The sequence below is a fragment of the Tetrao urogallus genome (assembly GCF_951394365.1).
Source record: "Tetrao urogallus genome assembly, chromosome: 20".
Classification (NCBI taxonomy): Eukaryota; Metazoa; Chordata; class Aves; order Galliformes; family Phasianidae; genus Tetrao; species Tetrao urogallus.
This window is the reverse complement of record NC_136833.1, coordinates 1,462,088-1,475,104: the sequence shown is the minus strand read 5'-3', so window position 1 is coordinate 1,475,104 and position 13,017 is coordinate 1,462,088. Positions and strand designations below refer to the sequence as shown.

The following is a 13,017-nucleotide window of genomic DNA, read 5'->3' as shown; positions in this document are numbered from 1 at the left end:
GAGTCAAGGAGCTTGAAGCTGCTCCTGGATATTGGTCCTGCATTGTTCTGTCTTTGCTTACCTGGGCAAGATCTAGTTGGTAAATGCCCCCTGCAATTCTGTGAACACTGATGTTGCGTGGCTAATCCAGCTTCAATGGGGAGAGGGAGCAGAACAGCTAATTTTCTTGTTTTTCCCCCTTTGTAACAGGGGAAATTGACAAGTTAGGTTGAATTGTTTAAAGTAGGGGACGTTACTGGCTGGGGTGCAGGCTGATGGGGAAAATGGAAACACCTTGCATCTCTCTGCCACCAGTACCACCTCTGACAACAGAATTGTGCAGATGTTCAGCCACCAAACCAAAGCTGGAGTTAAGCAATGGCTTCTGTAACCCAGGGAGGTGATCTCAAAGCTGTGGTTTAACCTGTACTGACTGTGAAGTATAAAGACCCCAGTTCACAGCAGCGCCCTGCTGGGATGCTTCAGAGACAGAAGTGTGTTCAGAAGAATCTATAAAGAGAGCGAAAAATGTATATTAAAACTATTTAAACGTGGGTTGTTTTGTATTCGTTTCATACCATGACAGATGGGAGAAAGTTCACAAGTGTGGTTTAAGAACTAAACTCATTTCTGAGCATCAATTAATCTTGACATGGAGTAGCAAAGCGGAGCTTCCTTCTAAATGGGAAATACTTCCTCTGTTCTGGCAGCTGTGGACATACGGATATGCAAACACAACCTCAGCTGAGCGAGCTGTTTGCACCCTGCCTTGGTGAGCCAGGAGGATGCTCTGTGGTGCTGCCATCTCTTCCTATGCAGTGCTGATGAAATCACACCCAGGCAGCCGAAATACCGCGCGGAACTGCTGCACATCAGACGTGTTCCCAACGCTGAGTGCTGCAGCACGCTCTGCTAACCTCATCTCTTTCTTTCCCCTTTGTGCTGCAGGTGCAAAGAGCTGAAGTACAGCAAGGACCTGCCCCAGATCTCCATTATCTTCATCTTCGTCAACGAAGCGCTCTCGGTCATCCTGCGGTCGGTGCACAGTGCTGTCAATCACACGCCGGCCCACCTGCTGAAGGAGATCATCCTCGTGGATGACAACAGCGATGAGGGTTAGTGCTGGGGTGTGGGGCACCAGCACAGGAGGAGTTTTGATTTCCTCACATCTCAGATTTGCTTTCCTCAGATCTCATGCAGCGTTGCGTTGCGTTTCCTTTGGTTGTGGTGATGCTGCTGGCAGCCTGCAGTCTGACAGGGTTGTTCTCCCCCTGTTCTTTTTCTTCAGCTTTTGTAGCAAAAACTGAAACAGAATCAAACCAAAGTTAAAATCTGCAATAACTACTGATTGGAATTGTAATTAAAAACTGGAAGTCTGCAAAGGAAACTAGAGAGCAGTGTTACCTTTCCTTCATTGGAGCATTCACAGGTTCTGGTTTCGGGTGTATCCTTGTTCTGGTCACAGCACTCTGCTTGTTGCAGAGGATTACCTCTAAATAAGAGGCAGAAGGACAAGACCCTGGAGCACAGAGATCCAGTTCTGCTTTGGCTCCTCACAGTGGTGTTACACTCTGCATTTCCCCTTTGTGTGCCTCAGTTTCCCTATTTGCAACAAAACTCCAGTTTAAAAAAAAATGTGTATATATATACTTTTTTTTTTTAAAATATCTGGGATCTGCAGAGATCCTCATTCCTTATATGTCGTTTTTGATGTGAGAAAGATTTGTGCAGAGGAGGAAACCAGTGCACCAGACACACGCAAGTTCAAGCCATGACAACACTTGGAGAGAGATGTTAGGTTTCCCATGTTACCTTTGTGTTTTGATTCGGCCTTCTTACAGGCACTGCTGAGTATCTTCCCTTCTGGCTTTTGATTACAGAAATATGCAGGGTGTTTAATTTCATATGGCAACGTTTTCGGTCTTGGATTCTTCCCAGGTTTGTTCTTCCAGTGTACAGTTGGATAACGTCATGAGGGCAGTTAAAATCTCATGAAGACCAGCAAATGGTTGTTGCTTTGATTGCTGCCTTCATTTGCATTGCATGCTTTTGGTATTATTTAAAAATAATAATAATAATAGACACGGGCTGTGGATTCCGTGATGAGAAAAAACAGGGCACAGGATGAGGAGAGCTCGTTTCCAAAGAAAGTCTGAGAGGTTGGTCGTCTGTCTGCAGCGAGATGAGATGGTGTGCAGCGAGCTACTCAAGCCTGTAAAAATAGGCACTCAAATATCACAGTAATGAGCACCATAGAAAGCTGATGAATTATAATTACCAGTAGAAGAAACAAGAGGCCAGCTCCTCAGCTGATGAAAATCGCAGCAGCTCTGGTGCAGAAGCTGAGCTGACGTTCACTGGTGAAGCTGTAGGATTTCAGAGCTCAGGTATCGGTTTGGATATTGAAGAGAAAGTGCAGGCGACCTCTTGTTGTGGTATTGCCCAGTCTGAAACACCAAAACGAGATGTTCCTTCTCCAAACTGAGCCATACCAATGGGGTGAAGAGAAGAATTCTCTTCATTAGAGAAGCTCCTTATAATGATTGCTGGGTTTTTCCACACGCTGCCACACACTGACAAATGTGCTTGTAAACAGCCTCCACTCTGCAGTTCGCATCACTGACATCCAGTCAGGGACTCTGGAGGCACTATTAAAAGACAGGAGACAATGAAATTAATCCTTTCAAAAAGCATCAACCCCAAGTAAACTGAGACTGCTGGTGTTGAGGATGCAGGATGGAATCTGTTTATCCTCAGCTGAGATTGCAAGGCAGGACCTTTCCTGGTGGCTTGTACGAGGGTGGTGGCTTGCAGGAATGCTGTACCAGCACTGGTATTAGCAGGGTGATAGCAGGGCTTTCATACCTGGAGGGTTCCTTCTGTGTGCCTGTTTTTGTGCTGCTTGAGCTCCCTGTGCTGCAGTGCTCTGTGGGAGCTGGTTAGGCTGGGAGAGATGCAGAGAAATGACCCACTCTGATTGAGGGGTGGAGGAGCTTTGTAAAACCAATTTGCACGCCTGGGCAGTGTGCTGTGTCCCACCACAAGGATGCATCACTTCCATCAGTGAGCATCCCTCATAATGGGATGGTGTTGTACAAAACCCGAGCACCAAAGTGCTACTGTCCTCAAAAGCATTCCGATGGAAATATAAAGGAAAACGGGGCAAGGCATAAGGAGATGCTGTTATCCACCAGGATTAGTTAATAATATTGGAGCTATGCTGATGAATCTTTGTGGGCATCATAACAAATGAGATTTTGAAGGGGGGGATTTGGAGGAAGGTAATGAGGTAACTTGGCAGATGTTTATGGAGAGCTCCTCCCAAGCGTATAATAACATAGAGTTTTTCTATAAAAGAAATGATACAAACCAACACGTAGCTCTTGGACCTGTGCACTCGCTCTCTGCATCATCAAGGAGTCTCAATGACAGCAAAGAAATATTAATGGCCATAATATTGTCATATTAATTTGCATTAATGGTAGGAAATAATTGTGAGCAGCGACAGTAACATCTTACAGTTGATGCTTCAGATATTGCAAACAAAGTCATTATAATATATGGATTTATCTCTACAGGAAAATAATTACAGGAAAATAGATTCTCATGAGCTCTGAGATTTAGAGATGACTCCTGGAGGAGTAAGCACTTGTGCCAAGGATGCCAGCAAGGATGGAGCTGTGCGTGTGCATTGTCCACTGAATGAGACAAGGGCAGAGTTGTAGGGGTTGGAAGGGACCTCTGGAGATCCCCCAGAGCAGTTCCCTACAGCAGGACATCCAGGAAGATGTCCAGGTGGGTTTTGAGTATCTCCAGGGAAGAGACTCCCTCACCTCTCAGGGCAGCCTGTCCTGGCACCCTTACAGCAATGAACTTCTTTATGTTCAGATGGAAATAACCCTTGTTCTGGTTTGTGCCCATTGCCCCTTGTCCTGTTGCTGGGCACCACTGAAAAAAGCCTGGCCCAAGAAATTGCTAGAGTTGGTTGTGAGCATGGGTCACTTTCTATGGCATATGGCTTGTGGCTGAGCCTGCATGAAGTTTTGGGGCTCAGCTTTGTGAATCAGAAAGGAGATGGACTTTCTGAGAGCAGAGGCCCAAAACCCTGGTGGTTTCCTGGAGGTAACTTCTGGGCAAGCACCTGGAGGGCCAATGGAAGCCCATGGCTCTGGACCACGGGCTGTAGGGTGCTGTGTTTTGGTGTGTTTTGTGCTGGAAAGCATTTTTCCGTTTTTCCCACAAATACAGGAAGAGAAAAATGTAGGATGGGAATATGTATAGGTGTCATAGAATCACAGAACAGCTGGGTTGGAAGGGGCATGAAGGATCATCACGTTCCAACCCCAACCAAGAGCCCTGGGATTTCCAGGTCAGCTTCATGTTTTGGAGTCAGTCACAGGGCTGGAGGTGAGAGCTGAGTGTTGCTCTCAGCTTTGTTGTAGTGCCATTTAGAGAACAATGTTGCACAACGTAAAACTATGCAATGAGAGATGAAAAGTTAATAAACAAGGGTGTTCTGATTCTTTGTCTGTGAGCTGTAAGGAGATAAAAGATACGAAGCTATTGCAATGGGAAGAAATCCCTTCTTGAAGGAAGAAGCGTGAGGAGTTGTAGTTGGAGCCCCCGTCCCCCTTGAGCTGCGTGTCACGCTTTGTAAAGACTTTTTTGGAGGTTTCTTTTGTTTGTTTGTTGCAGGGGTGTGATTACCAGGCTGGCGTGCAGGCTGTGTTCCGCACTGATAAGGTGTTTCCCAGCTTGTTGGAGGGATGTGGCCACGTGCCCCCGAGATGCTGCGTTATCTCACGCTTGCACACTTTGTCTGAGTGCGTCGCTTAAATCAACACCCGCTTTTTTGTGCTGTCTTTTAATGTTTTTAATCTGGGGTAATATCTCTTTGAAAAGCAAACTCCTTGGTATCAAAGGAAACCTTTGGATGAAAGGCTGCTCGGAGCAGCTGGCTGCACCCAAGGGTGCGTGCTGCTGGTTGCAGTTTAGCTCGGTGCAAGGCATGAGCTGTGGCTTGGTGCATCACTTTCTTGTTTTGCAGCACCACCAGCAGTGTATGTGTGCTCCCCTGGGGGCTGGCTCACACATTAGAGAATGGTTTCAACGAACTTCTAAGAAGCTGGATCTTATCTCAGCTTTTCCTGGACATCGGTCCCATCTGAGTGCCTGCTCATTCCAGTTGCTCTATGTAAATGTGGGTTGCTTAATTGCAACAGACCTGGTGCTGTCCCACAGGTGTTCAGTACTGGTGCTTTCAGGCCCTGCTAAAGAGCAGAGGGGGCAATGAAACTAGTTGGTTTGTCCCTATTTCTTGGGCTTTGGTCAGATGAGAGATGTGCAGCTGAAGGCACTCAGTGTTCCAGCCTTGCCTCTATCTCTATCTGAGTAGAACCAGCCCAGCCTCTGTCTGTGTTTGGGAATTGGTTCACACACCTGCTCCCCTGTTCACAGTTACCTCTTTGATATTTGTGCACAAACATGAAAAGCTTTGGAGGCTCACCTGAATCTGAATTTCGCTGCCATAATTCTCATGGCCATTTGTTGATCATTGAAGGAGTTTCCTCCGTGGGTTCCTGACCTGTGATGGCTGTGGTACTTCAGGCAGGTGAGGCACTTCAGACAGTGCTGCTGTCCCCATGGCATGGGGCATTTCCAGCCCTAACCCACATGCCCTGCAGTGTGTGGGCTTTCTGATAAAGCCTCCGTAGACTTCTCCCACTTGGCTCAGCCTGGCAAACACTGCCATGTTTTCCTTCGGGGTGTAGAGGAGGTGCAGTTCCTCTGGCCATCTGGTGCCATTGGTCTTTGCTCCTACCTGAGTGTGCCACCAGGTAGTTCCCATCTTGAGGGGATTTGGGAAGGACTGGGCAGGATTTGCAGCACAAAACACAGAGCAGTGGATATTCCTGGAAGTTCCCATGGCTGCTTCAGGGCTGCTGTCCGTGACACAGCTGCTTGGAGTGGCAGCCGGTGGCTCTGTCTCTCTGGCAGGCCTATTTCCCAAAAGGCTCATGTAGGTGACAAACCACTTTGCAATACATAACATAAGTCATTACAGCTGACAGCTGGAATTTTTAATAGAGCAACAGGTCTATTGGATTCTACTTTCTTGGACTCGCCTTTCAGTGAAGATCAATACAGACAGATGGAGAACAAAAGGGAGGATTGAAATTGAACCTGCTGGCATTTTCAGTTCAGTTTCTTTCTTCAAAACTTCCCTGGAAACGTCTCATGCAGTGGCAAAGACCGAATGTTCACAGATACCTCAATGTGCAGATATTGATTGCATCTGTAACGAATGAGATTCAGGAATGATGTGGGTGTGCTGTGGAGGGGCACCCCTGGAGTTTGACCCACGCAGATACCTTGTGAGCATGTGGGCTGCACAGACACTGCTTTGATGAGGATGAGGGGGAGTGGGGCAGCCGCTGCTCTGCTCCCACCGTGGCTCCTTTTGGTTGTCTCTTTGCATCCAGAGTTCTTATCTGAGCTGCATACCATGCTGAACTACTCACTGGTGCAGTATGCTGTGGATATTCTCATTTTCAGCAACAAGCTGATACGAGCAAAAGCATTGCAAGTACATAGCATAAGGCAGAGGCAAGGAGAACAGCGGCCAGATGCTTCCTCCCTTGCTGTAATTTGTGTGGAGTACTGAAAATAGCAGGTTCAAAGGCCAGATTGCCAGTCTGAGGGAAAGCTGACTCTATTAAGCAAGGCTCTTGGCTATTCCCCCGTAGTGGAAGTCACTTAATTCCTGGCATATTATTTCAGCCCTCCTAACCTTCCTGATATAGCTTAGGGATATGCTGCAGAGATGCAGGAGTTGGAGGTGAAGCACTTCTGAAGTTGGTGGCAGATTAAAAGGTTTGCTGCTGCCAACCTTACTGCAGCGGTGCTCCGGATTCCAGCCTGGATCTGCGCCTTCTGACAGCACGGCACATCCAAAGCCCAGCCCACTATTGAGCCTGTTCAGTAGGTTATTAGCTATTTGGTAATATCACCTGTTTGGGTGCTAAGTGGGAGTCTCCTAATCCCCAAAGTGCTCTGGCATCGTGCTTACACCTGCTGAGCACCATGCTCTCCTGCAGAGCTGTTGCCCTCCTCGGAGGCTTCAGACACCAACCAAGGGCAGCACAAATGTGCAGCCTTCCTCTGGCCAGGGCTTGCAGAGGCGCATCTGAACAGCTGATTCTCACCCCAGGGTGCTCAGGGCTGCGGCATACTGGGAGAGAAGAGAGGGAGTGAGCCCAGAAATCTGCCCAGCGTTGTTCCACTTCACACAGTTCCTCCCTGGTTCACTAAATCTGTACCCTCCTTCTAGCTGCTCAGACAGTTCCCAGGAACGTTTCTTCCTCTTTCCCTTCGACGAGGAAAGCTTAAAATTCCAATTTGTTGAAAGTGGTTTTAATAGTTCCTTCTAGCCTGCAATGCTATGGTCTGCAGCATTAATGACAAAAAGACACGAGAGGCTGTGCTGTGCTCGTGGGGCTTCATCTGCCAACAAGTCTGTGTCCCTGTCTCCTTAAAATCATTCAGAAGAGTTGTTGTCTCCATAAAACACTGGTTTTTCTCCGAATGGCTCAGCATGAAATGGAAGTTGCTGAGTTATGTGTGTATGTGATGCAGATGCTTTGAGTTGAGGAAGGGGCTCATTTGCTTTATTCTTTTTATTCCCATTTCAGCATAAAAGAGAAATGAGACTTTGGGGAAATTGGTATGTGAGGGGAACAATGCCAGTCTGAAGAAAGCACATTTTATGTGCTTGGGAAAAGGAGTGGAGGGAAAGGGAATCAATGCTGCCGTATCCTCTGAGGGTATCCCAGGCTGGCCCAGCAGATGGGCCTTGCTGTTGACTCATTTGCTCCCCGATTGCTGTTTCCTTCCTGCAAGAATGGCTTTGTTACTGATATGTGCTGTATGCTGTGGATTGTGTCTATCTGGGAGGTAATAACCTTCGCTTGGGGTCACTGACCATATCTTAATTTCCTGATGTCTTGGAGCCTTATAGGAATCAAAGACCCTCATGGCGTTAACAGTGTGTGCTGGTAAACTGTAGTTTTACCTAGGTCTTACAGAGCACATTTCATCAGCAGATCTTTGTGCATGTCACTGATTCACCAGGAGGTATAAGGACCAAGGTAGAGGCAGAGCACTAGAGTCCAGCACAGAGGGTGATTTTTGTAACAGGAGGCTCTGTACCGATGTAGTTGGGCACAGTTGTAAGCTGGCGTGTTCCGTTAGAGTTTTCTCTGTTGTCTGTGGTGGTTGGATGTTCATTCATTTATTGTTTGCTTTCTTTTTGGAGTGTTGGGCACAGCATGTTGAAATCTCCCTTGGGAAGCTGGAAGGATGCACGTGACACACAATGACAGGTGATTGCATTATGTCCCTGAATGGAGTGGTTCTCAATCCCAGGACCTCCAACCAAACCTTGAACTGAGAATCATAAATGGGGCAGTAGAGATTTCGGAGACTTTTCCAAACAGTTCAAAAAACATGCTGCTCTTTGCAGCCTTTCCAACCTTTCTTATACTCCCAGGTTCAAAAATTCTGTACATCTCTTTTCACAATGTGTAACTTGTACCTACCATCAAGTTCAGTGCTGGTAATGACTGCAGGCTGACAGCTCCATCATGTTCTCAGCCACAGCACATGTACAGGCTTGGGTAGCACAATTATATGATCTGCAGTTCCAATGAGCATTAAGACACAAAGGATGAAGATCTTCCAAACAAAGCCAAATCCTCTTTAATTCTATCAGAGTCCGTTCAACGTCAGGTTTAACAAATGCAAAACAGCATTAACTCAAATCTAAGGTAGTTTCAGGTGAATATATCCTTTCTGGCGGCGGTGTCAGGGTGCAGGGGGTTACGTTAGGTGGAAGCTTTGCAACTTTTCAGTGGGTTTCTGGTGCTTCTCCTGGCAGAGGAACTGAAGGCACCGCTGGAGGAGTACGTCAATAAGCGGTACCCAGGGCTCGTGAAGGTGGTGCGCAACCAGAAGAGGGAAGGCCTCATCCGAGCGCGCATCGAAGGCTGGAAGGCGGCCACGGGCCACGTCACCGGGTTCTTCGATGCCCACGTGGAGTTCACTGCTGGCTGGTAGGTGTGAGGACGTCGATGGGGGGCAGCCCGTCGTTTTGTTAGGATGCATGAGAGCATTTCCACACGCACCTTAATCCTGTGGACACACTTAATTCCGTGCTGAGCGGTTGCTAATGGGACATGTTGGGATGACACAGGGAAGGTCTTATTAATATTAATTATTAGTGCTCTTGTTTACTATCATCATTTCCTAGTCCCTTGTTTGATGTTTCCCTGTTTCTCCCTCGCTTCTAGTTCGTTGTTCACATTGATTTCCAGTTCTCTTAGGCCTAAGAACTCTAAGTTTAAAAAACAAAAAGCCCAGACAGCAGGGGATTGAGAAAGAAAGCATTTCCCACATTCTTGCCCTTTGCAGCTGGATCCCACTGGGGGAGGCTGATGTCTTAGATTGATTTGTTTTCTTCTGCAGCTAGGAATAAGTGCAGAGGTGCAGAAGCAACAGAGGTATTTCATAAGGACTCTTTTCCAGAGGGATTAGAAACGTGTGGGTTCAAGTGGCTGAAGTTTCTGTGAGTGTAGATCGTGAAAGTAAACCGAGAGTGGTTTTTCTCTCCTACCACATGTAAAAAGTAAATGGCCCATGTTTAGGAAACTAAGTGTAGAGGAGACTAACTTGTGTCCAATTTGAACATGAAGAAACATCCACTATAAAAATGCTTCAACATTCAACTCTGCAGCGCAGAGTTCTGTGCAGTCATTGGAGTTTTTATAATAGCAGCACATCAGGAGAGTGCACTGAGGAGTCATTACTTATGTTGATATCTGCTCAACTAAACATTCCTCTCTTCAGGTCATTAAGTCTCCACACATGCTTTTATTGGTATACTGAGAAAGTTACAATTTACTGAACTCTTGAAATAGCTTTTGTAAGGGATGGAGTGGTTCTGCAGCAAGGACTCGGCTCTGGCACTGCATAGCTGCTGCTGTTGCTGTTCTTCTATGGAAGGAGACTCCAGATGGTCGTTGAGTGCATTCTCTGTGTTGCTCTGCCTGCAGAGTCAGTCCATGCTGCGAATCCAGCCCTTAGTTCATGGTTTGTCCAATTTCTTTGCTACCTCAGTGAAGATATAGGGAAAGCTCAGTTTAAAAACATGACAATTTTGAAAATTAAAAATTTCCAAGTGTGGAATTACTGTTTAATAATATTTTTTGTTGTTGTTTTTGTTTGTTTGTTTGTTTTAAGCAAGCATACCATACAGAGAAAACACAGTGTGCTGGCTGTGCAGGAAAAGATAAGGTCCACTTTCAGAGCTTTCATTCATTTCAACAGCTTAATGCCTTAGTTTGTGGAAATTGTTTTTTGCTTCTGCTGCTGGCCTCAGCTCGCCCATGGGTTTTCATAGGAGCAGTCAGAGGTGTAGGAGGGTGCTGGAGTGCCCCAGACACACAGGGCTTTGTCCCTGTCTCTGCTCACAGCCCTGCACAAGGGATGTGTTCAGACAGGGAACCCCGCTAAGTGCAAGCGCTGCAACCTCCTGCTGCATCTCCCTGTTGGCTTGGCAGTGCCTTTTAGAAACAGCCTTTAGTCCTGGCCGTGTAAATGTGTTCTCTCTGCATGTGGTTTCTGCACAGATAAAAGCAGGGGCAGATGGGTCAGTAGTGCAGAAGCCAGGGTGTTGCAATGTGAGATTGCTCAGTGGCTCTCCGAACCCCTTTGTGTGGGTTCTGCTGTATCTCTTTCGTGCCATCTTCCAAATGGCAGCAAGAGATGCTCACAACGTTCCTTTCTATTTACTGAATGGTGACAAGATGCTCATTTCCTTCCCCTTATTTAATCATACAAGCTGTATGAAGGCAACAGTGTCCACGTGCAAACATGGCGAGAAATTAAATTTCTTCCTACACATTGTTTCTTTTTCCCAGGGCTGAGCCAGTGCTTTCACGAATTCAGGAAAACAGAAGAAGAGTCATCCTTCCCTCCATAGACAACATCAAGCAGGACAACTTTGAGGTGCAGCGTTATGAGAACTCAGCCCACGGGTACAGCTGGGAGCTGTGGTGCATGTACATCAGCCCCCCCAAGGACTGGTGGGACGCTGGGGACCCCTCACTGCCCATCAGGTATGTTGCACGGCCCGCCAGGTGAGATGTAATAGGGCAGAATGTGGGAAGACAAAGTGAGAAGCCAGCCTAGAGAGGTTGGATGCTCAGAGAGGGTGTTGTGTTGTAACACCACCAGTTGAAGGGTGTTACTGGGGTGAGCAGCTTTGGAAGAGGGTATTATTTGGCCATGGTGTGCAGAAGCACTGGGAGTTGTGGGCACTGTGTAGGTTTGTACAGCCTTGTGTTTAACTGCACGTGACGAAGGTGCTTTATTTCAATTACAGCATTCAGTTTTTGGAAATCATAAGGAATGAGGTGATTATTGCTGCATAATGATCTGAGTGTGAATTCATGAAATAAAGACACTGCGTATTCTGAATAAAAACTGCATCTCCTTTCAGGGCAAAGTTAGAACAAGCAAAGATATCATTTTACAAACCCTGAAAGAATAGGTCTTAAGTTGTTCTTACACTGATCTCTGCGTGGCTGGCAGCTCTAAAATGTTGTTCCTGCAGGCTGCAGGTATGGGACAAGTCCGTTTGAGCAAAGTATAACAGCAGGAGGAGGGAGAGCAGCTCGGTGCGTTAGGCTGGGGTTGCTTTGTGCACAGAGGTCAATTGACAGCCCCCAAATACCTGAAGTGAAACGTGGGCACTGCTGCCTCAGGTGTGGGGTGTGCAGGATGGGCACGGGGGCTGTCAGAGCCAACAGCCTTGCGATGCTGCTGAATAATTCAACAGCTTACTAAAATAACGTTGTTAACGTGCACTGGGGGAAGGGTTATGAGGTAGATGAATAGTAGTGACCACAACAAAAAGCTGATGAAAAATACTGTCTCATTGCATTATGTCGTGGAACTGCCTTCAGACCAGAAATAAATGACCGCAGTTATTTTTTTTGTCACCCAGTGCTATGAAAACTCTGCACTTTATGACAGTGTTTGCATGAGTGGGATACCGATGCGGTACTCCAAGTAATTATGCATGGGATTAGTGGAAATTCTGAAATGATAATATGCAAAGGTACATTAGTTTTATAGCGAGCTTTTAGGATAAAAGAGTGGGGGTGAGAGGGGAAAAAAAAAAGGCAGTTTATTCCTTCTGTTTGTTTTGGTTTATACCACTGGAGTGTGGGGATCATGGCAGCATCAAGAGAAACTCCACTGCCCAAGATGGGGGCTCCAGTGTGCCCCTACCAAATCCTTAGCAGTGGAGACCGGAGGCAGACAGCTGTGGGAACGCACTGGCAGGCAATTTTCTCTCATGGTTGATTCATAAGATATAATTATCCAGGCAAAGAGTGCTGACGGCATGAAACTCATCTAAAATATGGCCCAGTCTCAAACTGGTTCCAGGTTTATGCTCTATCCAATGATTTTCCCACAAGAGGCAGTCTCTCTTAATGGCTGGGAGGGATGCTGGTGTAATACCTGGATTCTGTAATTCATCTTCTGTGTTTGTTTTTTTCTTCCCATTAACATTTAAAATTCTGATACATGAGGAGACCCTCAATCTCAGCACTCTGTTGTGCATGCATTTCACAACTAGACTCTCCTTGCTGGGCCTATGGACTTTTCTGACTACTTCTGCCCAGAAGATAAAACTGTGATTATGGCATAACGTATCACATCTGAATTAGCACTCATAGGAGAGGAAGGCAGTAAGAGATGTTTTAAACAGTCATCATGTAGATCCTTATCTGCATCGGCATGACCTCCCATCAAGGCAGTTGAATTTTCTCATTCAGGCGGTGTTAATGTGTGTATTTAGAATCACAGAGCAGTGTAGGTTGGAAGGGACCTCAGGAGACCATCAGTCCAAGCCCCTGCTACAGCAGGTACCCTACAGCAGGGCACACAGGTAGGTGTCCAGACAGGACTTCA

General features: G+C 46.6%; 1 protein-coding gene across 1 annotated transcript in view; it reads left to right on the top strand.

The window, feature by feature from the left end:
* Positions 1-13,017, top strand: part of GALNT17 (polypeptide N-acetylgalactosaminyltransferase 17) — a gene marked incomplete at both ends in the record, with an annotated part of 181,305 nt that overhangs the window by 63,970 nt on the left and 104,318 nt on the right. The window contains 3 exons of the mRNA XM_079545336.1: positions 928-1,094; positions 8,915-9,089; positions 10,956-11,153. Of these exons, the coding sequence (XP_079401462.1) occupies positions 928-1,094; positions 8,915-9,089; positions 10,956-11,153 (540 nt within the window). The remainder of the gene's footprint in view (positions 1-927; positions 1,095-8,914; positions 9,090-10,955; positions 11,154-13,017) is intronic.